General features: G+C 55.7%; 1 protein-coding gene across 4 annotated transcripts in view; it reads right to left on the bottom strand.

Annotated features, from left to right (window-relative positions):
• The window catches only part of OSBP2 (oxysterol binding protein 2), an 87,064-nt gene that overhangs the window by 25,359 nt on the left and 39,563 nt on the right, over positions 1 to 22,142 (bottom strand). For all 4 annotated transcript variants that reach the window (XM_056504373.1, XM_056504375.1, XM_056504376.1 and 1 more), the window contains one exon: positions 7,321 to 7,571. In XM_056504373.1, the coding sequence (XP_056360348.1) occupies positions 7,321 to 7,571 (251 nt within the window). The remainder of the gene's footprint in view (positions 1 to 7,320; positions 7,572 to 22,142) is intronic.

Here is a 22,142-nt window from a genome sequence, read left to right as displayed (position 1 = left end):
CTGACACTGCAGGGCTGTGCTGGGCCCACTGTCACAGCCCTGCTGACCCAGCAGCACGGCACAAACACTCCCAGCTCTCCTCAGTGGAAAACTCATCCCTCCCAGCCAGAAACATCCAGCAGAAGAGCTGCAAGAGGCACCCTCAGATGCTGGGGACAGATTCATCCTCCCCATTCCTGCATGAGGTTCTGAGGGGAGCCCGGGACAGTCTGAAACCTCCTGGGGGTCACATGGACAGGAGGAGGATGAGGAGACAGAAGAGGGGGAAGAAAGGTGCAAACCCCTGCAGCAGGGTGAGCAGGAGCACCCCCTGAAAGCCCAAGCAGCACAGAGGCCCCACGGGCACACATGAGGGCTGAGACCCCACACACCTGATAAAATCCAGCTGGAAGCACTCAGGGAGCAGTGATGATGAGGAGGGAGTGGGAGGAAGGCACTGCCTGTCTGAACAGATCTGATCAGAGATACCCTCACACCTCTACATCTAAAAACAGCACAGGATGCTCTGGGAGAGGCACAGCAGCTCCGAGAGCAGGGGCCAGGCTGCACATCTCCCCATCATCTCCCCATCATCTCCCCATCTCCCCAGTTCCCTCCCCCAGCCCCACAGAGGCAGGGACAGACCCCAGGGTGTCACTGTCACCCTCCCACCCCCGCGGTAAGAACAAAGCACCCACCAGTGATTTCTGCTCAGCACGGCACCTCTGCAGCAGGAGCAGCAGCACACCCCGAGCCCTGCAGCCCTCTGCTCCGGGGGATTAGGGCTGGGTTAGGGATTTAATCCCACTCCGGGCTTTTCTGGGTCGGTGACATGCTTTGCTGATTAGTGCAGTCGTTAGCACAGCAGGGATAATTAACACAGAGCTCCCTCCCACAGCCCTGGCCCCCGGGGGTCTGCTGGGCTCCCACAGGGAACCCCTGCCCTGAAGGAGCAAATCCAGGGGTTAAAGAGGGAGTTTTGTCACTGCAGGCTGGAATTAACCCCTGAGAGCACAGGGCTGAGCTGGGGTGAGCTGGTCCCTCCCTGCTGCCCAGATGGAGGATGTCAGTTCCATTCTGCCAGTGCCACGATGGGTTTGGGGACCCCAAGGGACAGACCACATGTCCATCCTCAGGGGAAGCAGCTCAGCAGGGACCACCAGCACCACCCCAGGCACGGGATCCCAGGCACTCTGTGCCCCCAGCTCTGAGCAGCTCCCCAAGCAGACACAGACACTCCCAGGGTGTATCCATCATCCACCACTGGATAAACCCAGAGCACACACACCAGGCTAAAGGCTGCTCAGAGCAGGTGCTCAGCATCACTGAGGTAACCTGGAAACAGCTTGGGGAGTATGGATCAATCACAGCAGCATCCCCACGGGGCAGGGGGGCTCAGTGCTCCACAGGGAAGCTGCAGGCAGAGGAGCAGCTCTGGGGAAGCACACCCTGTGCCCAGGCACTCATTGCAGCACAGCCCAAAGGGCTCCAGACAAACCAACTCCACCAGGCAGACACCACTACAGTCCCCAAGGAGCCCAGAGTGGCTGCAGGGAGAGGCCAGAGGTTCCTTGAGCCACGGGCAGATGGCACAGGGCCACCCCAAAAGTGCAGCTGAGCCAGAGCACAGCCTGGAGGGATGCACAGAAATCCTGCCAGGACTGGAGGATGCAGCCTCTGGGATGCTGCTGGGTGTCCTGGAGGGGCTTAAACTGGCAGCCTGGGGGCCCTTTCCTGGAGGAGAGGCAGCACATGCTGTTGTCCACCCCACTCTGGCTCCAGCTCCGTGTTTCCCACTCTCAGAATCCCTCCTGGCAGGCCTGAAGGAGGGAGGGTGCTCTGTGCTGATGTCCCAGTGCTGCTGCTCCAGACAGGCTCGTTCCCATGGGAAAGGAGAAGCTGGGTGGGAAATCAGCCTGCCTCAAAGCACAGGCTGGGGTGGCCAGCAGTGCCTCTCAAGGACAGGTGAGTCCTTTGCTCCTGGGACTGCCTGCTCCAGGGGGTCCCTTCTCACCAAATCCTGATGGAGCAGCATCTCCCACCCAACACCACACCCCTGTCTGGGCTGCACTGGCCTGGCAGAGCCTTCCTGCACCCCTGCTCCTCCAAAACCTCAGGGAGAACACAAACCAGCCCAGGAATGGCACAGGCAAGCCCAAGCCCTGCTGCTCTCCACACTCCCTTTCCTTGAGGAAGCACAAAGCCCTGCCACAGCATCCCCATTCCCATTAAAAACCTATTTCCATCAGCACCCACAGCCCTGTGAGCTCTTCCCAACGCCCAAACTGGCTTCCTCAGAGCACCCACACATCCCTCCTGCCTGCTGTCTCCTGCTCAATGATGAGACACAGCTTTCCCCACTCCTGGCTGAGTCTGCACTGCTCTGGATCCTCGGGGCCTCTCATCCTGGTCATTTGCTGCTTTTTATTTTTACACATCTCCCACTCCTCCCCCCTGGCAGATTGACTTTCCTGCCTGCTGCCCAGCCCTGCTGACACCAGGCTCCTGGACTCTGCCTGCTGAGATCCCAGCAGGGAGCAGGCTCAGAGAGCTCTGGGCTCCAGTTTAAGCACTGAACCAGCCAGTCTGACACCAGCAGGTCTGAAATCCTCACCTGAGGCACACCAGCAGGTCTGAAATCCTCACCTGAGGCACACCAGCCCAGCACACCCTGCCCTGCCCCACCCAACCCCTCCCATCACTCAGCACCACCCACCCAGGGGATGCCCCCAGCCTCTGGACAGGAGCACCGGGGCCAGGGTGGCAGCAGCCAGACGACAGGGGGAAGGTCACCTTGGCAGCAAAGCTCTCGCATTTCCATCTCTGTTTATTTATTTCCTGCGCTCGCTGCGCTCCCTGCGGCTCCGGGGCCATTTACATAATCGGATCAGAGGCGGCAGCACAGGAACTGCAGCCGGAGCTGCCAGCCCTCCTGCCCTGGAGCACCCCTTCCTGCACTGGAACCCCCATTCCTGCACTAGAGCACCCATTCCTTCCCATTCCTGGAGCACCCATTCCTGCCCTGGAGCACCCATTCCTGCACCAGAGCACCCATTCCTGCACCGGAGCACCCATTCCTTCACTGGAGCACCCATTCCTGCACTGGAGGATCCATACCTTGCCCAGAGCACCCACTCCCTTTTCCCAGGAGTACCCATTCCTTTACTGGAGGACCCATTCCTTCCTTAGAGCACCCATCCTTTCTTCCCTGGAGCACCCATTCCTTCCCCAGAGCACCCATTCCTTCACTGGAACACCCATCCCCTCTTCCCTACAGCACCCATTCCTTCACTGTGGAGCACCCATCCTTTCTTCCCCGTGCACTCCTCCCTTCCCTGAAGCACTCATCCCTTCTTCCCTGATCCTTCCCCAGAGCACCCACCCCTTCTGCTCACAGCCACAGCACCAAACCTCACAGCTCCACATCCAGCCCCCTGCAGCAGATCCATGATTTTTGGTGCTGCAGCCAGGGCAGAGCTGGACACGGAGCATCCACGTGCCAGCACCAGCTCAGTGCTGCCTGCTGGGATCTCTCCAGGAAAAACTTAATGAGCAAGGACACTTTAATTTCTCCTGCAAGGAACCCCTGGCCTGGCAAAAGCACCCTGTGTTCCCATGGGAGACGTGCTCAGGGATGGAGGTGGGCAGGAGCACGGTGTGTTTTTAGCAGGAAGCTCCACGTGCTTCCCTGGAGCAACGTTTCATGTTCTACACTGAAGATTTTGGGACCTTTGCACTGCACAGAGCTCTCCCCATCCCCCCACAAGAGGCTCCAGAAGGCATCAGCCCATCTGACAGGAGAAATCAAGGCACAGAAAGGGATCCGTGCTGGAAAAGGTGACAGTGTGGCTGGGAGCCACCAGTCCCTGGGACACTGCTTGTCCCTCTCCTGCTTTTCTAACCCAGCCCCTCAAACTGTCCCCCTGCCCACAGCTCCATCACCTCCTCCAGAGCTGCCAGGCTGCCCCACCCTGCTCCTTCCAGCCTTTCCCTGGTGCATCTCCCACCCTGCTCCTTCCAGCCTTTCCCTGGGGCATCTCCCACCCTGCTCCTTCCAGCCTTTCCCTGGGGCATCTCCCACCCTGCTCCTTCCAGCCTTTCCCTGGGACATCTCCCACCCTGCTCCTCCCAGCCCTGCCCTGGGGCATCTCCACCCTGCTCCTTCCAGCCTTTCCCTGGGGCATCTCCCACCCTGCTCCTTCCAGCCCTGCCCTGGGGCATCTCCCACCCTGCTCCTTCCAGCCTTTCCCTGGGGCATCTCCCACCCTGCTCCTTCCAGCCTTTCCCTGGGGCATCTCCCACCCTGCTCCTTCCAGCCTTTCCCTGGGACATCTCCCACCCTGCTCCTCCCAGCCCTGCCCTGGGGCATCTCCACCCTGCTCCTTCCAGCCTTTCCCTGGGGCATCTCCCACCCTGCTCCTTCCAGCCCTGCCCTGGGGCATCTCCCACCCTGCTCCTTCCAGCCTTTCCCTGGGGCATCTCCCACCCTGCTCCTCCCAGTCCTGCCCCCAGGGCACAGCCTTTCCCTGGGGCATCTCCTCAGGATGCCCACCCATCTGTGCTGGACACAGACCCACAGCATCCACGTGAGAACTGCCCTGTCACCCCCCAGCCCCTCTTACCTGCTTGGGATTTTGGACAGGACATGTTTCCTGCTGTTCTATCCAGCACAATGGTTTTTGTGGAATTTCCCACCCTCCAGTCCTGCTCAAGCTTTTATCACGTGGCAATCACCACAACCTCCTCCTCTTCCTCCTGCTCCTCCTCCTCCTCCCTGGGCTGGACACAGCAAATACTGCTCTGCTCATCCTTTCCCAAAGAGGGAAAATGCTGCTGGAGAATCCTCCCCTGGCAATTCTCTCCCATTGCTGTTCTGGCTCCTGACAGCAAACCTGGGCAGCACCAAGGGTCTGCTGGCACCTCCCACCACTCTGCCAACCCCGTTCCCAAAACTCAGACCAACCCTTAGTGGGGAGAGCACTGCACAAGCATCCCCAAACTGCTCTGAAACACAAAGGAGAGACTCAGGGAGCCCCTTCCCCCATGGCAACAGAATCCCCAGAGTGGGAATGGGGAGGATGCTGCGACCATGGGGCTCTGACCCTGCAGCTCCTGCTGGGAATTATTGTTATTTCTTAAAGCCCAAATCAAACACCACCCAACCTCCTTCTGCTCAGGGCTGGGACAACACAGTGACAGCACTGCTCCATTCACAATTCCCTGAGCTCTGCCTTCATACATTATTCCAGCAGAGTGAAGCTCTGGGATTTGCTTTTTTTAAATTTCCTTTAAATATTTTATTCAGTTTTGCTCTCTCTCAGAGCACCCTGGAGTAAACCAGGCTTCTCAGGAAGGGCTGTCTCACTTCCATGGAGGCACAGCCACACTCCAAACATGAGCTGTCTCCAAAAAACAACTGGAAAGAACTGGGAGCTGTACAGGGCAGGAACAGCACTGGGAGCTGTACAGGACAGGAGCAGCACTGGGAGCTGTACAGAACAGGAGCAGCACTGGGAGCTGTACAGAACAGGAGCAGCACTGTGATCTATACAGGACAGGAACAGCACTGGGAGCTGCACAGGGCAGGAGCAGCACTGGGAGCTGTACAGAACAGGAGCAGCACTGTGATCTATACAGGCAGGAGTAGCACTGGGAGCTGTACAGGCAGGAGCAGCACTGGGAGCTGTACAGGACAGGAGCAGCTCTGGGAGCTGCACAGGACAGGAGCAGCACTGGGAGCTGTACAGGACAGGAGCAGCACTGGGAGCTGTACAGGCAGGAGCAGCACTGGGAGCTGCACAGGACAGGAGCAGCACTGGGAGCTGTACAGGACAGGAGCAGCTCTGGGAGCTGCACAGGGCAGGAGCAGCACTGGGAGCTGTACAGGACAGGAGCAGCACTGGGAGCTGTACAGGACAGGAGCAGCTCTGGGAGCTGCACAGGGCAGGAGCAGCACTGGGAGCTGTACAGGACAGGAGCAGCACTGGGAGCTGTACAGGGCAGGAGCAGCACTGGGAGCTGTACAGGACAGGAGCAGCACTGGGAGCTGTACAGGCAGGAGCAGCACTGGGAGCTGTACAGAACAGGAGCAGCACTGGGAGCTGTACAGGACAGGAGCAGCACTGGGAGCTGTACAGGCAGGAGCAGCACTGGGAGCTGCACAGGACAGGAGCAGCACTGGGAGCTGTACAGAACAGGAGCAGCACTGTGATCTATACAGGCAGGAGTAGCACTGGGAGCTGTACAGAACAGGAGCAGCACTGGGAGCTGTACAGAAGGAGCAGCACTGGGAGCTGCACAGGGCAGGAGCAGCACTGGGAGCTGCACAGGGCAGGAGCAGCACTGGGAGCTGCACAGGGCAGGAGCAGCACTGGGAGCTGCACAGGACAGGAGCAGCACTGGGAGCTGCACAGGGCAGGAGCAGCACTGGGAGCTGTACAGGGCAGGAGCAGCACTGGGAGCTGTACAGGCAGGAGCAGCACTGGGAGCTGTACAGAACAGGAGCAGCACTGGGAGCTGTACAGGCAGGAGCAGCAGCAGTGCTGGCACCACTTCCTGACCTCCAAGAGCCCAGCTGGGAGAGCAGAGCCAGCATGAGACCCTGAGGGGGTTAAATCCCACAGCCCTGTGGAACACCAGCAGCTTCACAGAAGCAATGGGGATGTGAGGGATGTGGGATGTGGGACTCAACCTGCAGCAGGCTCTGAAGTGCTGTGCCTGGCAGAATTCCCCCCACAGAGCAGGAGAAAGCCCCTCAGCATCCCCAGCACTCACATTTCCCAGCTTTACAAAAACGACCTCTGCCATTCTGCAGGGATGCAGCAGATCTGTGTCAGTGCATCCATAGCCATGTCCAGTGCACCTTCCCAGCTCCCCACGCCCTCCCCGGGTGCCGAGCCGATCCCCGCGGTAACACGATCCGAGCCAGCAGGGCCGGAGGACAGAGGAAGGGGAGGAGCAGGGGCAGGGGAAGCAGCACTCCCGTTGATCATTGCATTGCAGGAGGACAGAGGAACGGGAGGGGCAGGGGAAGCAGCACTCCCGTTGATCATTGCATTGCAGGAGGACAGAGGAACAGGAGGGGCAGGGGAAGCAGCACTCCCGTTGATCATTGCATTGAAAGGACGGAGGAACAGGAGCAGGGGCAGGGGAAGCAGCACTCCCGTTGATCATTGCATTGCAGGAGGACAGAGGAACAGGAGGGGCAGGGGAAGCAGCACTCCCGTTGATCATTGCATTGCAGGAGGACAGAGGAACGGGAGGGGCAGGGGAAGCAGCACTCCCGTTGATCATTGCATTGAAAGGACGGAGGAACAGGAGGAGGAGGGGACGAGCACTCACGTTGATCATAGCATTGGAGGTGATCCGGAAGAGCGTGGCGCGCTCGTTCACCGCCTTGATCTTCTCGCCGCTGTCGGCCGGCAGGCGCAGGTTCTCCAGCTCGCTGAGCGAGCGCTGCAGGGCCGCGCCGTGCTTGGCGATCAGCTCGTTGCAGGTGCTCAGGTCCTCCAGCTTACTCGACAGCGTCTTCAGGGGGCCGTGCAGCTCGCTCTTGTCTGACTGCGAGGCGGGCTCCTCGTCACCCGAGTCATCTGCACCGGGAGGGATGGAGAGAACAGCGTTTCCATGGCTACAGCGCCACGGGCAGGGAGCAGGGACAGGGACAGGGGACAGGGACCAGGAACAAGGGAGCAGGGACAGGAAACAGGGACAAGGGACAGGGACGAGGGACAGGGACAAGGGAGCAGGGACAAGGGACAAGGGAGCAGGGACAGGGACTAGGGAGCAGGGACAAGGGAGCAGGGACAAGGGACAAGGGAGCAGGGACAGGAAACAGGGACAAGGGAGCAGGGACAGGGACAAGGGACAGGGACAAGGGAGCAAGGGAGCAGGGACGAGGGACAAGGGAGCAGGGACAAGGGAGCAGGGACAAGGGAGCAGGGACAGGAAACAGGGACAAGGGAGCAGGGAGCAGAGACTAGGGAGCAGGGACAGGGAAAAGGGAAAAGGGAGCAGGGACAAGGGACAAGGGAGCAGGGGAAGGGAGAAGAGAGAAGGGAGAAGGGAGCAGAAACCAGATCAGGGACAAGAGACCAGGGATCACGAAGCAGAGACTAGGGACCAGGAACCAGGGAGCAGACCAGGGACCAGGATCAGGGATCAGGGATCAGGGACCTCCCCTCCTGCCACCACAGCCCCCCGGAGCACAGTGTGGTGGGGGTGGCACCAGAGCCCTGAGCAGCCACTCCTGTGGCTGTCACCAAGATCTGGGTCAGGGTTGGGTGGCACAGGGGGTGCCACACAGCAAACCTGCCCTTCCCACACTCTGGGGTGGACCCACCCTGCACTGGGGGCTCTGCCAGCTCTGCTCGGGGCAGGGTGAACTGTGTCACCTGAGGGAGGGGTCACAGACACCAAAATCACTGTGACACTTTACCCAAAACCACCACATCTTCAGAGGGCAGAACACTCCATGATCAGCACCTCAGCTACAGCCAAAGTTCCTGCAACTCCAGAACACTCAAAACCAGGAAACTAACCCAAAGGCACTCAGTGGGGGGAACAGCATTTCTGATCACCCCACTGCTCCCCCAGGAAGGAGGTGATCAGCCCCAGGATGCAGCAGCACCCAAAGCAAATACAAACAGAGAGAAGCAGGTCCTGGGCAGGGGCTGTGCCCATCCTTATGCTCCAAAGTTTAGCTGAGAGCTTTCCAGGTGCTCCCAAAACCCACTGAGGCAGCAGAGCAGGGAGCTGCTCCTGTATCTCCCTTCCCTCAGTCTTCTGTTTCTGGATGTCAGATGGGCACCAGCCAAACCTGGCTGCAGCTTCTCTGCCAGGTCTGGGGGAGTGAGAACATCCTCCAAACAATCCAGGCACGGAGCTCAGGGCTGGCTCTGGTGTAATGGGGGAGCAGCACATCCCCTCTCAGGGCTGTGAGGAAAAGGAAACCCGTGGTTCCCAGCAGGTGGGTGTTTGGCTGCTATTCCTGGCTCCTTGAGAGAAGCCCTGGAAATGCTGTGGGTACTGGGAGAGGTGTTCAGGCACTGCTCAGACTGAATCCACAGCAAGGAAAGCAGAGCAAGAGCACCCTTTGATTACTGTGACACAAAGGCAAGGATCTGGATAAATGTGACAGGATCATTAAGCTGGAGTGGGAACAGGAGCAGAGCAGAGCACAGGACTCAGGGTGACCCCCCCAGAATGGATGTGATGGGACAGGAGGCACAGCTCAGGGACAGCACTGACCCTCCACAGCAGGACCAGCCTCACTGCCCAAGGACAGAAAAATGGGAGAAAATCCAAGGGAAACAGGGCACAGAGCAAAGCCCAAGTGGCTCATGAAGCACCAGGACAGCATCCCCAATGTCACCACTTGGTCCCTTGTGACAAACACGAGCAGCAGCTGCTGGAGCCAGGGGAGGAAGAGCCCACCAAGGACAAGCAGAGCTCAGGAAACCAGCTGGGAGCACCCAAGGAAGGGGAGCTGCCAGCTGAGGAGTCTGAGACAGGCTGGGGAGCTGCTGAGCCTGGACAGGGGCAGAGAAAACACAGCCAGGATCAGGGAAGTGTCCAGAACAGCTGGTAGGGGAAGGGGAATAGGAACAGGCAGGATTCCAAGGACTCCATCCCAGGAAGGTGCACAGAGGCACCACAGGCTCACAACACAGGACAACTCCAAAAGACCTGGTGAAAAAATCAAAGCCACTTTTCTACTAATACAGAAAATAACCAAACCTCCTCAAAGTCCATTTTTGGATACAGAAGTCTCAAGTATTCCACCTGTGCTGGGGCACACAGAGGGTCTCCAGCAGTGTGGGCACATTCCCTGGCCTTGGATATTGTCTCTGGCCCTGTCCTGAGCCAGGACAGAGCATTCCTCACCCACTGGCAGAGGGGCAGAGGCTGCTCCTGCTGCTCTGAGCCCCTGGGGCTCACATCTCTCCCTCCAGGTGAGAAGCTGTGCTCTCCCACCACAGCCCAGCAGCCTGCAGGCTGTGCAGAGGCAGAACCTCTCCCCCACAGCTCTGGGATCTGATCACTAACAGGATGGACTTTAACAGCCAATTCATAACAAAGTCTCATGTTTTATAAAGCTCCCAGGAGCACAAGCCAACCCTGCTGGCTCAGCTGCCATTGCCAACAGCTCAGGTGCAATCCCAGACCACAGCCAGGTGATTTTACATAGAACCACAGCTGGGTGATTCTTCCTGAGTTGGGAAGGACCCACAAGGATCACCCAGACACCCCAAAATCCCACCCTGGCCATTCCTGGGGAGCCTGGGCAGTGCCAGCACCTCTGGGGGAGGGAAGAACCTTTCCCTGAGCTCCAGCCTGAGCTGGGCAGTGCCTGGGATGGCAGAGCACAGAGAGGGATGGGCTCTGCACTTTGCCAGGACATTATTTCCTGCCCATTGATTGAGGCTGTAGGAACAATCCCTGCCCAAGTGCTCAGCTTGAGGCAGGAACAAAGCATGGCCTAATTTTTTATCACTGTGCAGAATTATATAAATGCCTCCCAGCCCAGGAAAAGGGGGAAGGAACCTGGGTGAGCCAGTGGTGCTGCTCATTCCAGCTGAGCATCCCTCACCAGCTCCTGCTGTCCCAAAGCTGCTGCTGTGGGATGCTGGAATGCTCCAGGGTGGGCAACTCCTGCCTGGGCAACTGCAATCAAAGAATCATGGAATGGTTTGGGTTGGGACCTTAAAGCTCACCTCCTTCCATCTTCTTGAGATGGGCAGGGACACCTTCCACTAGAGCAGGAACCAATTACATAATATTTTTTAAATATAAATATCTCAAGCAACATAATTGGTTGCAATTATCTCAAATCAAAGCATGGGAAGAAGAAAATCCAATGTCACAGCTACAGCCAAATAAATCAGAGCAGCTGAAAGTACAAATGATGACACAGAGCAGCCAAACCTCCTCCCTGCCATTCCCAAGGTGGAGCTCTGGCTCAAGGTGCTGCCACCTTTCTCCTGGGCAAGCTGACCAAATCCCCAGCCCACAGAAACAGGAATCCTGTTTCCTGCAGCAAGCAGCAGGCACTGAGAGCTGCAGCAGCCCCAGCAGGACACACTGCCCCAGGGATGCTGTGGCACAGCCCAGGACAGGGGCTCTGGGCTCTGCCATCCCTCCTGATCCCTCAGCTGCTCTGAATCTCAGGATCATTTAAAAAAAACACCTCCAGGACCATCATGTCCCACCTCTGACCAACCTTTACATGACACAACTCCTGTAGTCACAGCTGAATATTACCATGAAGGGCTGCAGAAATATTTATCCTATTTCTGAGGATGAAGGATTCATTCATCCAGAAAGGTGGAAAAGCAGCAAGCCTCTGCCTGGAGGTCTCTGCTTGGAGCCCAGCCAAACACCACAGCTTTGAGGATCCTGCCTTACTCCAGCTTTTGTATCAGCTCAGACAGGGAAATAAATGATTTGGCTTTGCTAAGGCTGGGAAAACCCCCTGAATGTCAGGAAATACCCAGAGAGGGTCTATCCAGGGCTGCTCATTCGAGGATGGACCACAGGAGATGTGAAGAAGCCAAAGTGCAGCAGGCCCAGCAAGATCACAGCACTGGGACTTCAGCCTGAGTGGGGCATTCCTGAAGGCACAGACCCTCCTGGAAGCTGCAAAAACACAGATTGCTCAACACCTGGGAGGGTTTGGGAGAGGGGAAACATGACTCCCACAGGGTGATGGTGAGGGACTCCCAGCAGAATCTGACTGAAACATTTTCCAGCACAGCCCAGAAGGAGCTTTAGGGATGGGAATTCCAAACAGGCAGGGAGTGAGAAGGAAGCAAACAGGGAAGTGAAGACTGGCTGAGGTGGAGGATGCTCAGGGGATGGAGCACATCCAGGGCAGGGACAGAGCTGGGGAAGGGGCTGAGCCCCAGCAGAGGCTGAGGGAGCTGGGAAGGGGCTCAGCCTGGAGAAAAGGAGGCTCAGGGGCCCTTGTGGCTCTGCACAACTCCCTGCCAGGAGGGGACAGCCGGGGGGGTCGGGCTGTGGGAACAGGGAACAGGGACAGGAGGAGAGGGAACGGCCTCAGGCTGGGACAGGGGAGCTCAGGGGGGATTTTGGGAACATTTCTTCATGGAAAGAGCTGTCCAGCCCAGGGCAGTGCTGGAGTCCCCATCCCTGGAGGGATCTATCAGCCATGGGGATGTGGCACTTGGGGACATGGGGCAGTGGTGGCCTTGGCACTGCTGGGGAATGGTTGGACTTGATGACCTCAGAGAACTTTCCCAACCTTAACGACTCTGGGATTCCATTCCAATCTCTGTGCTGCTTGTCTCTGGACACTGCCCTCCCCGCTCCCCTTTCCCCCAGTTTGGTCCTTTTGGCTCCTCAGCTCCCAGCAGCTCCTAAATCCCAAGAAACCTCAAACCAACATCCCCCAGCTGGGCAGGGCCAAAGTGGACCAGGACTGTGTCTGGGACCATCTCACCCTGCTGCTCCTCAGGATTCCTGCACTCCCAGTGTGCTCTGGAGCTCTCCCTGTGCTCACCTGTGCTCAGAGGGACTGTCCAGGATTTCAATTCATCCTCCTCTCCATCCTGCAGCCAAGCCTTGTGCTGGCCTTGTGCAGGGCTTGGTGCCAACCCCTCCAGGACCCTGGGCTGGAGCATTTGGGCTGAGCAGAGTGTGAGCAGCCATCACCACCCAAATCCAACCCCAGCCCTCTTCCCATGCCACAACACAAGTGTGGCACAGCAGGGCTGGCCTCAGGGACTGCAGTAACCCACATAACAGCCCCCTCCTCCTCCTCCTTTTCCTCCTCCCCTCACTCAGGGAAGGCTCCAGAAATACAGCTGCTGCTTCCTCCTCTCCTCTCCTCTCCTCTCCTCTCCTCTCCTCTCCTCTCCTCTCCTCTCCTCTCCTCTCCTCTCCTCTCCTCTCCTCTCCTCTCCTCTCCTCTCCTCTCCTCACACATCCCAGCAGTTTCTCACAAATCCCCCCTCCAGGATCACCCCCCAGCACCCCCAAACCCAAGTGCTCCCCAGGCTGAGCCCCTGTGCTGTGCCTGGACTGGGAGCAGCCCTGGCTTTGGTTAGTAGGGCAGGGGCTGCCAGTGTTGCTATAGGAACAGGCAGCCTCCCTGTAAGCTGGGCAGATTATTTTTGGAGCTGTGATGCAATTTAATCTATGGAAAATGGATTGGCAGCCACTGTCCATAAGCCTCCTGGGGCTTGTTTCTCAGCCCAGAGAACACAAACTCAGTGCCTGCAGCAGCATCCTGCCAGAGCCACCGAGGCAGAGCCCCTTTCCACCCTCTGTCCACCTTGAAATCTTCCCTCAGACAAATGTTTGCCACTGCCTGAGCTGGTGGGAGAGCTGCTGGCTGGAGGCACAGCACCAGAGCTTCCCCATGCCCTGGGGACATGCTGGGCTCTGCAGGGGGACCCCAGGGACAGGGATCCCTCAGGAGGCACTGCCACACTCAGCTCCCACCCAAAACCATCAGGGAGCAATCCCAGCGAGCTGCTGCTCATGGCTGGGCTGTTCCAGGGCTGTCTGTGGGTGAGCAGAGCTGGGAAGAGCCTTTTCAGGAGGAGGAGGAGGGATTGAAGGGTTGGGCATTACACCTTTTATTCCAAAATTCCCAAACTGCATCCAGTCTGGCTGTGCTGTCTCCAGCCCAAAGCACCACACCAGGGGAGCAGGGAGCTCACCCTGCTCATCTTCCTCTCCAAGTCCAGCACAGCTCCCCTCACCTTCCCTCTCCCTGTGAGTGGAAAACTTTCCCTTCCTCATTTTCAGCAACAGTCCTTGTCCTTCCTACACCACCTCCAGTCTCTGCCCAGTCCTCCTGCAAGCCTGAGCTGCTTCCCTCCCACTCCACTGGAGCCTCCCAAAGGCAGGAGCGGCCCTGTGCTGGAAACTAAACCTGGAGGCAGCTGGGATGAGCTGATGGGGGAGCTGGAAGTGTGGGATCAATAGTGCAGGAGTGAAGCTGAGCCAGAGCACAGCTCCCTGAGGAAAGCTCTGATGGGACAGAAGGAATGCTGATGATTTAATTCAAACCCAGCACTCCTGGGCTGCCCCAAAGCCACCAGAGATCACAGCAGTGACAATGAGGAATCTCAGCAGCAGGGGAGCTGAGTTTGGAAGCATGGGAGCCCCAACCCTGGCTGTTCCCAACAAGCAGCCTTCAGGAGCCCAGATGGTCCAACCACCAGCACAGCACAGGTTATGCCTCCATTCCCCATTCCACCTCTTGTGGAACTGCCTTTTCCCACACTTGTCTGGGAATTTTGGATCTAAAAGTATGAAAAGTACCCCACAGCCAGCAGCAAATCCTGCAGCCATCCCAGCCAAAACCCCAAACTCTTCCTCCTCACAGTAAATCCACAGAAACCAATCCCACCTCCCTTCCAGATTCACCAACACCAAGCAAGGCTATGATTCAGAATCACCAGCCCTTCCTGTGTGGAATTATCCAGATCTCTGGGATGTTCCTGAAGCAGAGCAGTTTCCAGCCTGGCTCTGGCAGACACAGCTGCTTTCATCACTTTTAATCGCTGTGAATATTAAATGGAGCAGGGATCTATATTTAATAGCCTGGCCAGGCTGCCAGGGAGATGGATGAGGTTTATAGCAGCTGCAGATGCAGGAACAGGCAGAATTTTGGTGGTTAGAAAGAATTACACTGAGAATTAATCATCAAAATAGTAGGGAAAATAATCATTCATAAATCATTCCAAATCCTCAGCAATTACCACCAACCTGGCAGGGCTGTTGCTTCTTCCTGCTAATGCAAAGGGAAAGCTGCACAGGCAAAGTGGAGCCTAAAAATAGGGAAACTTGGCTGCTAGTAACAAGCTGTGACATATCCTGAAGTCACATTCAGTGGGAGCAGGTGGGGAAAATCCACAGAGCAAACCCAGAGATCAAAGGCCACTGCTCCTAGGGGGGTTCACCTGGAGAGGAGAAGGATCCAGGGAGAGCTCAGAGCCCCTGGCAGGGCCTGAAGGGGCTCCAGGAGAGCTGGAGAGGGACTGGGGACAAGGGATGGAGGGACAGGACACAGGGAATGGCTCCCACTGCCAGAGGGCAGGGCTGGGTGGGATATTGGGGAGGAATTGTTCCCTGGCACAGGGTGCCCAGAGCAGCTGTGGCTGCCCCTGGATCCCTGGAATGCCCAAGGCCAGGCTGGACACTGGGGTTGGAGCAGCCTGGGACAGTGGGAGGTGTCCCTGCCATGGCTTGAAGCCCATCCAGCCCAAACCTTTCCATGATTCTATGAAAATAAGCAGGATACAAAAATGGGCAGTGGGAAAGCACAAAGCACCTCCATTCCCAGCACTGCAGCACTCCCAGCCTGGCTATTGAACATTTTATTGCTGCAATTACACAATGATGATGTTCCTGGTCAATAATCCTGAGCAGCACAGGCTGCACTTTGTCTGGACTGCAGTCATGCAGTTCCCAGCACAAATGGGATTTTCCCAACACCCAAACACCTGAACAACCCCTGTGAGTTGAAATTCAGGCTACAGAGTCAGACAGATTGAGTTTAAAACACACCAAAAGGCTGAGTTTAAACTAAAATATGATGGACACACTGAAGAAATGGAGATGAATTGCAGGATGTGATCAATCCAAGACTCCATAAGTGGAGAGACCCAACCCAACAGGCAGCCCTGGGAGCCACTGCCATGGCTACTTCTAAATCCATACAAATTCCAATGCCACTTTGCTGGTTTTTGGAGGAGGTGGAAGGCTGGTGGTTGGTTTTTTGCTCTGCCTTTTCACTACAATACTCTGTTCTCTATTTCCAACAGGGTAAGAAGCTGGGAAGCCCTATGGAAAATATGGATCCAGCCCTGGAACCTCCTGAAGAGGGATCTCAGAGACTGAGGAGCAGAGCTGGCAGGGAACAGGAGAGGAGATAAAATGAACCAGCTGATGCTTTTGTGGGAGCACTGGGAGTCATAGTCAGTCCTGACATGGCCAAATGTCCCCCCTGTCCCCTGTGGGCACTTGTGAATAGCAATGGGTGGGGAAGGAGTGATTACAGGGAAATAACAGCTCATTAGCAGATAATTGGGGGCTCATTGACAGGAAAGAAAATTAAAAAAAAAAAAATTTAAATAATGGCTTGATAAAAATAGAAAATTCTTCATTCTGCAGCTCAGAACAGCAGCAACACACCAAGTGCTGAACTCCAGGAGCAGTCAGCCTGGATATCCTGTTCTTCCCCAGATAACAGCAAGCCCTGGCTTGCCCATCACAGATCTTGGATGTCCCCTCTTGCATCACTGAACATGCATTTTTAAACTTTTAAACATTTTCCAGCCCTAGGTGCATCTCCAGTGCCAGCAGGGTGAGGAGGGGAGCTCACAGATGGGCTGGCTCTCCCCTGACACCCACCAGGGAAGGAGATGTGGAAGCCTTGGAGAGCTCCAGGAGCTCCCATCCCTGAGGATAACACCAACCTTGGTGCACCCAGCACCACACTGAATCTGGCCCAGCATTTCTTTATTTTATATTTTTTACCAGGAGCTTCTTTTTTTTTTTTTTTTCTGGAAGTCTCCCAGCAGCAGGGAACACATGTCCTGCTTTCCTGGAGAAGCAGCCAGGCTGAGCCAGAGATGGAGACACATCCTGGTGGGCACTGGAACCCTCCTGAGCTGCCAGGGCTCAGCCCACCCGGGTAGGAGGATCCAGGGGCTCAGTGACCCCCCTGCTCCCACTGCCAAGGGTCAGGACGTGCCAAAGGCACAGCAGAGATGTGCAGGACTGGGGGCTCTCCCAGCCCCTGCTCTGCTCACAGCCCCAGCCTGGGGGAGGATGGCAGCAGCACCCCAAAAAGGGCAGCCAGCTTACATCCCTTTTAGCTCTGGATTTCAATCCTGCTCCCTCAGAACCCACAGGCAGGGAAACCCTCCAAGCCCATAAAGCCCAAACTGTGCCTGATCCCCACCCTGTCACAGCCCAGAGCACTGAGTGCCACATCCAGGCTCCCCCTGGACACCTCCAGGGATGGGCACTCCAAACCCCCCTGGGCAGCCCCTTTCAATGCCTGACTGCCCTTTCCATGAAGAAATGTTCCCAAAATCCAAGTTCTCTGAGGTCATCGAGTCCAACCATTCCCCAGCAGTGCCAAGGCCACCACTGCCCCATGTCCCCAAGTGCCACATCCCCATGGCTGTTAAACCCCTCCAGGGATGGGAACTCCAGCACTGCCCTGGGCAGCTGTGCCAGTGCCTGACCACCCTTTCCATGAAGAAATGTTCCCAAAATCCACCCTGAGCTCCCCTGTCCCAGCCTGAGGCCGTTCCCTCTCCTCCTGTCCCTGTTCCTGTTCCCACAGCCCGACCCCCCCGGCTGTCCCCTCCTGGCAGGGAGTTGTGCAGAGCCACAAGGGCCCCTGAGCCTCCTTTTCTCCAGGCTGAGCCCCTTCCCAGCTCCCTCAGCCTCTGCTGGGGCTCAGCCCCTTCCCCAGCTCTGTCCCTGCCCTGGACACGCTGCAGCCCCTCCAGGCTCTGCTGTCAGGAGGGTTCCAGAGCTGCCCCAGCACAGGGGAGGGGCCCTGCCCTGCTCCTGCTGCCACCCCAGGGCTGGCACAGCCACCTGGGCACACCTGGGCTCCTGTCCTGCCCCTGCCACCAGCACCCCCAGGGCTTTCCCCACCAGCAGCTTTCCAGCCCCTCTGTCCCCAAGGTCACCTCCCCAGCAAGGACAGGTGATTTCCAGGGTGCCACAGGATATCAGACCTGTCCCCAAGGCCAGGGCACTGTCACATGTCCCAGTTTAGAGCACAAAATCACAGTTCCACTGCCTGTGGTGAGCCATGGACCATCCCACATGGGCCCCATGCCTGGCACCCACCCCCTCTGCAGCCAGGACAACCCCAAACCCCTCCAGTGCTGTGGGAGCCCTTGCAAGCCCAGGTCTGATCCTGCAGGCAGCAGCACAGCAGCACTGCCAGCTGCTCCAGCAGCAGGGCTGAGGCTGGGCCGTGCTCTGCTCCCTGCACAGCAGGTCCTGCCACAGATTTACTGCCAAAAGCTCCTCAGAACAACCAGTCCATCCCTGGAGTGTCTCAGGAGGTCGGCACTGAGAGGGAGAAGGGCTCTCCATGCTGCACAGTCCCCCCAGGAAGAGCTGTGCTGGCTGTCAGTGCAGACACATCAGGAAAAAAAGGAAAAGAAATAAAGAAATCCACTCCTGCTGCAGCCAGGGTCTCTCTTTGCAGAGCCCTTTGATGGAGCTGGCAGTTCATCTCCCTTCCAATCCTATAAGAGTGTTCCTGCTCTCTAATTAACACCATCAGGCTGTCAGGATGGCCACTTCCTCCCTAATTACTGTGCTTTGTAATTAAGACCCAGCTAATAAACTCCTGTTATTAGTGATTGCTGCTGATCAGCTCCTTGTGCCTGCAGCAGGAGCTCCTAGGCAGTGCATCCATGTCATGGAATCCCAGATTATTTGGGTTGGAAAAGCCCTTTAAGGTCATTGAGACCAACCATCAACCCCCAACACCTGCAGGTCCAACCCCAAATCTTGTCCCTGACCCTTTCCATGGCACCTGCACATCCCTGGGCTGCATCCTCTGACAGCCAAGCCACGTGTGCTCCTGGGCAGGGATCCACCTCCCAGCTGCTAAAATTGAGAGAACAGGGCAGAGAGGGCACATTTGGAGAGAAAATGAACATGCCCTGCCCTCTCATATGAGCTGCTGCTGGCTGGGCTCTGAGGGCTCCTGCTGCCAGGGATGGGCACTGGGACATTCCCTGCTGGCCCCAGGGACCTCACTGCCCTAGGAGCTCACCCCAGGGAGAATCATGGAGTGGAATCATGGAACTGAATCATGGAAGAGAATCATGGAACAGAATCATGGAACAGAATCATGGAACAGAATCATGGAATACCCTGAGCTGACCCCCAGGATCATCCAGCCCACCTTACACTGAGCTCCCTGGGCTCCCACTTCTTGAAGTGAGAGGATTCCACAACATGAAACATCTCCAAACATCTCCATGGACATTCCTCCATGGTTATTTCACTGGAAGAAGCATCCACAGCACAGGAAAGCAGGCAGGGCCCCACTCAGTGCACCCTGTGTGACCCATGACTCAGCCAGGGCTTTATTCTAAGTGAGGTGAATCCACCAGCCCTGATCACACATTTTAAGTGCTTCTCACAAATAAATCAACTGCTAAAGCTGCAATAAAACTCTTCTAATTCCCCAGCAGCTCCAGCCAGGCACAGCCCCAGCCCAAACTCCAGACTCAACCCAGGAGCTGAACAACCAGGATGCCATCAATGGATTCAGCACCTCCCTGTGCCAAAACTCTCAGGAAAGAGCTCCTCACTCCAAGAAATTTCTAAATAAATCTGGAGAAAGGTTGAACCAACATACCTGCTTTGGGAGCAGGATACAGCCTGTCCATCATCAAGGCTCCAGCAGCCACCTGTGCCTGGTCCTCCTGGAAATTTAATCCAGCTCATTCCAGCAGACTTTAAACACTCATTGAAATGGCTCCTAGCTGGGCCATGAAATAAATACACTCTGCATGTCTGTAGGGAGAGAAATGCATTTTTCCATCTATTTTATGGTCCCCTCTGTGTGCTGAAGCAGCCCAGGATGTGACACTCCTTTGAGGATAATCACCCATGTTACCATCAGATATTAATGACAGGCTGCATTCAGGCAGGCTAAGAAAGCAAACACCAACACACAGCATGGAGCTGGAGAGGGAAATTCCTGATGGAAGCACCCTCAGAAAGCAGGAACAGCACTGCTTCCACTGGCAAGAGCTCTGAGATCCTCCAAATTAACTGATGATAAGCTAATTATCTTTATCTGTAAGCTGCCCACAGACCTTTCTGTGACAGCAAGTGAAGTGTCTGCATTGCTCTTCTCTTTATTTTCTCCTTAATTTCCTTCTTTCTTACTTTGGCCATGAGCCCAAATCAGCCCCTCAACAAACAAAGAACAAAACCTCTCCTTAACTCCATCCTCACCTCCCTTCAATAATTGGTTTTATCTTACAAGCACAAAAGGAACTCCTAAAGCCACCCAAAGCCTCCAGGCTGAGCTCTTCTGTTCCCAAGGAATCTCCTGCTGAGCAGAGCCAGGCCCAGCTTTTCCCTGGGCTGCTCATTAAAAGTCATCAGCATTTTAAACATCCTTCAGACAGCTCCTTTTGAGGAGATAAGTGGATTTAAGGACAAAATTTTGGTTGGGAAAAAAACAAAACAATCACAGCATGAGGATTTCCAAATGAAAAGCAAAGCCTCCTTGGGATGTATTTTCCCATCCAAAATATTGCATTTCCAACAGGGAATGTGCTTACCAGAGCAACACACTTTGCACATCACAGTTTTTACAGTAAACTGGTTTTTAAAGCCAACATTTTCCCAGCTTTGGGGGTCAGTTTGCTGTTAAAACATGATAAATATTTGCTTGTCATGTCCTAGGGCTAAAGCCTCTGGGTTTGTAAAATTTGTTCCACATGTGTGAAATGGATGTTTCCCCACCAGACAGGGTGTTCCATGTCACTGCAAAGCTTTCCAAAAATACCACCAAAAAATGGGAGAAAGATAATTTAAATACCCCAGTGCCACCTCAGACCCCTGGAAACATCTCCCCAGGCTCTTTCCTGCAGTTCCCAAACTCACTCTCTGTTTCTCCAGTGCTCACCACTCACCTTCCCCTGAATTTTCACACAAGGCTGGTTTCAGCTTTTGATGAGAATAATTCTGGTTTGGGGCATTTTATTCTGCACTGAAGCCTCGTTATGTAAAGCTGTGTGCAGAGCTCCTGGAACACACATGTCCTTACATCACCCAGCTGGAAAAACAGCTCCAGAAGGAAAGCAAAGGAAAGGGGGCAATCTGGATTTGATAAAAAAGTTTGTTTTTTTTTTTTTTTTTTGGTCATCTGAAGCCAGCTGTAAATCCTCAATTGCTTGAATTTTGATTTGACCTATTTACATTCCTCCTCTTTTCACCCTTTTCTGGGGGAAAGAAATTGCATTTAGATAAAATAATTTCTTGTGAAGTGAAGCTTGAGAGCAGGATGGGACCAGAGCAGGGAGCAGAATGACACAGGACATGGGGTCCTGGAATGGCCTGGGTGGGAAGGAACCTTAAATCCCACCCAGTCCAATCCCCCTGCCATGGGCAGGACACCAGGTTGTTCCAAGCCCTGTCCAGCCTGGCCTGGAGCACTTCCATGAAGCTGAACTGAAAGCCAGGACCCATCCCCAGCCTTTTCCTGCTTCATCCCACTCAGAAAAAAAACCACCAAAATGGGGATTTCAGCCCCAAACCAGTGCAGATTTGGGCAGAACATCCCTTATCCCATAAAGGACAGTGCTCCTGCACACCCAGCACTGAGCTCTACTGGGAAACACCTGGAATAACACAGACAGGACATTTTAGTGCAGACCTTAAATCACAGCTCAGTGTTCCTGGAGAACATCTCTGCCTCTCACCACAGCGTGGGCAGCAGCAGCACAGGATCACAGCAATGCTCTCATTCCATCTCAACTCCAAAGAAATTAGGCTTACAACTAAAAAAATACACCCTGCCACCAACACAGGGACTGATTTACCCATGACAAACAGACCAATGACCTGTGCAATTGAAAAGAACCAATTATCAGCAAACTTAAGGGTTCTTTACATTAAAACTGAGTCAACCTGGATTTTTAAACAGCTGATAAAGCAGGAAGGCCACACTTTATCCATCTCCAAGCAAACCCAGCAGGGATGCAGCACAGTGATGCCTGCAGGGCAGATTCCTAATACTCCTGGTGGGGTCAAACACTCCTCCCAGCCCGGGCAGACACCCCAGAGCAGCCCCAGGGAATCCCCAGATCCATCCACTGACCCGTGTGGAATTTATTCAGGCAGCCGGCGTTGCAGAAGGAGCGGAGGGATCCTGTCTCCCAGCAGCCCCTACCCTTCATCCCTTCATCCCGTCATCCCTTCATCCCTTCTTCCTTTCATCCCTTCATCCCAGCGAGGGTGGTTCAGCCGAGCTGCCTCCTACATGGCTTTGGGAAGGAGCAGAGCCCGCGGCAAGAAAGTGACAACAGCCCAGGGCAACAATGTCCTTATTCCAGTGTCACCCTACCAGGGCAATGTCCTTATTCCAGTGTCACCCTGCCAGGGCAATGTACTTATTCCAGTGT

This window comes from Oenanthe melanoleuca, chromosome 15 (assembly GCF_029582105.1).
Source record: "Oenanthe melanoleuca isolate GR-GAL-2019-014 chromosome 15, OMel1.0, whole genome shotgun sequence".
In the NCBI taxonomy this organism is placed as follows: Eukaryota; Metazoa; Chordata; class Aves; order Passeriformes; family Muscicapidae; genus Oenanthe; species Oenanthe melanoleuca.
The sequence above is the reverse complement of the archived record's forward strand: the minus strand, read 5'-3'. Positions and strand labels throughout refer to the sequence as shown.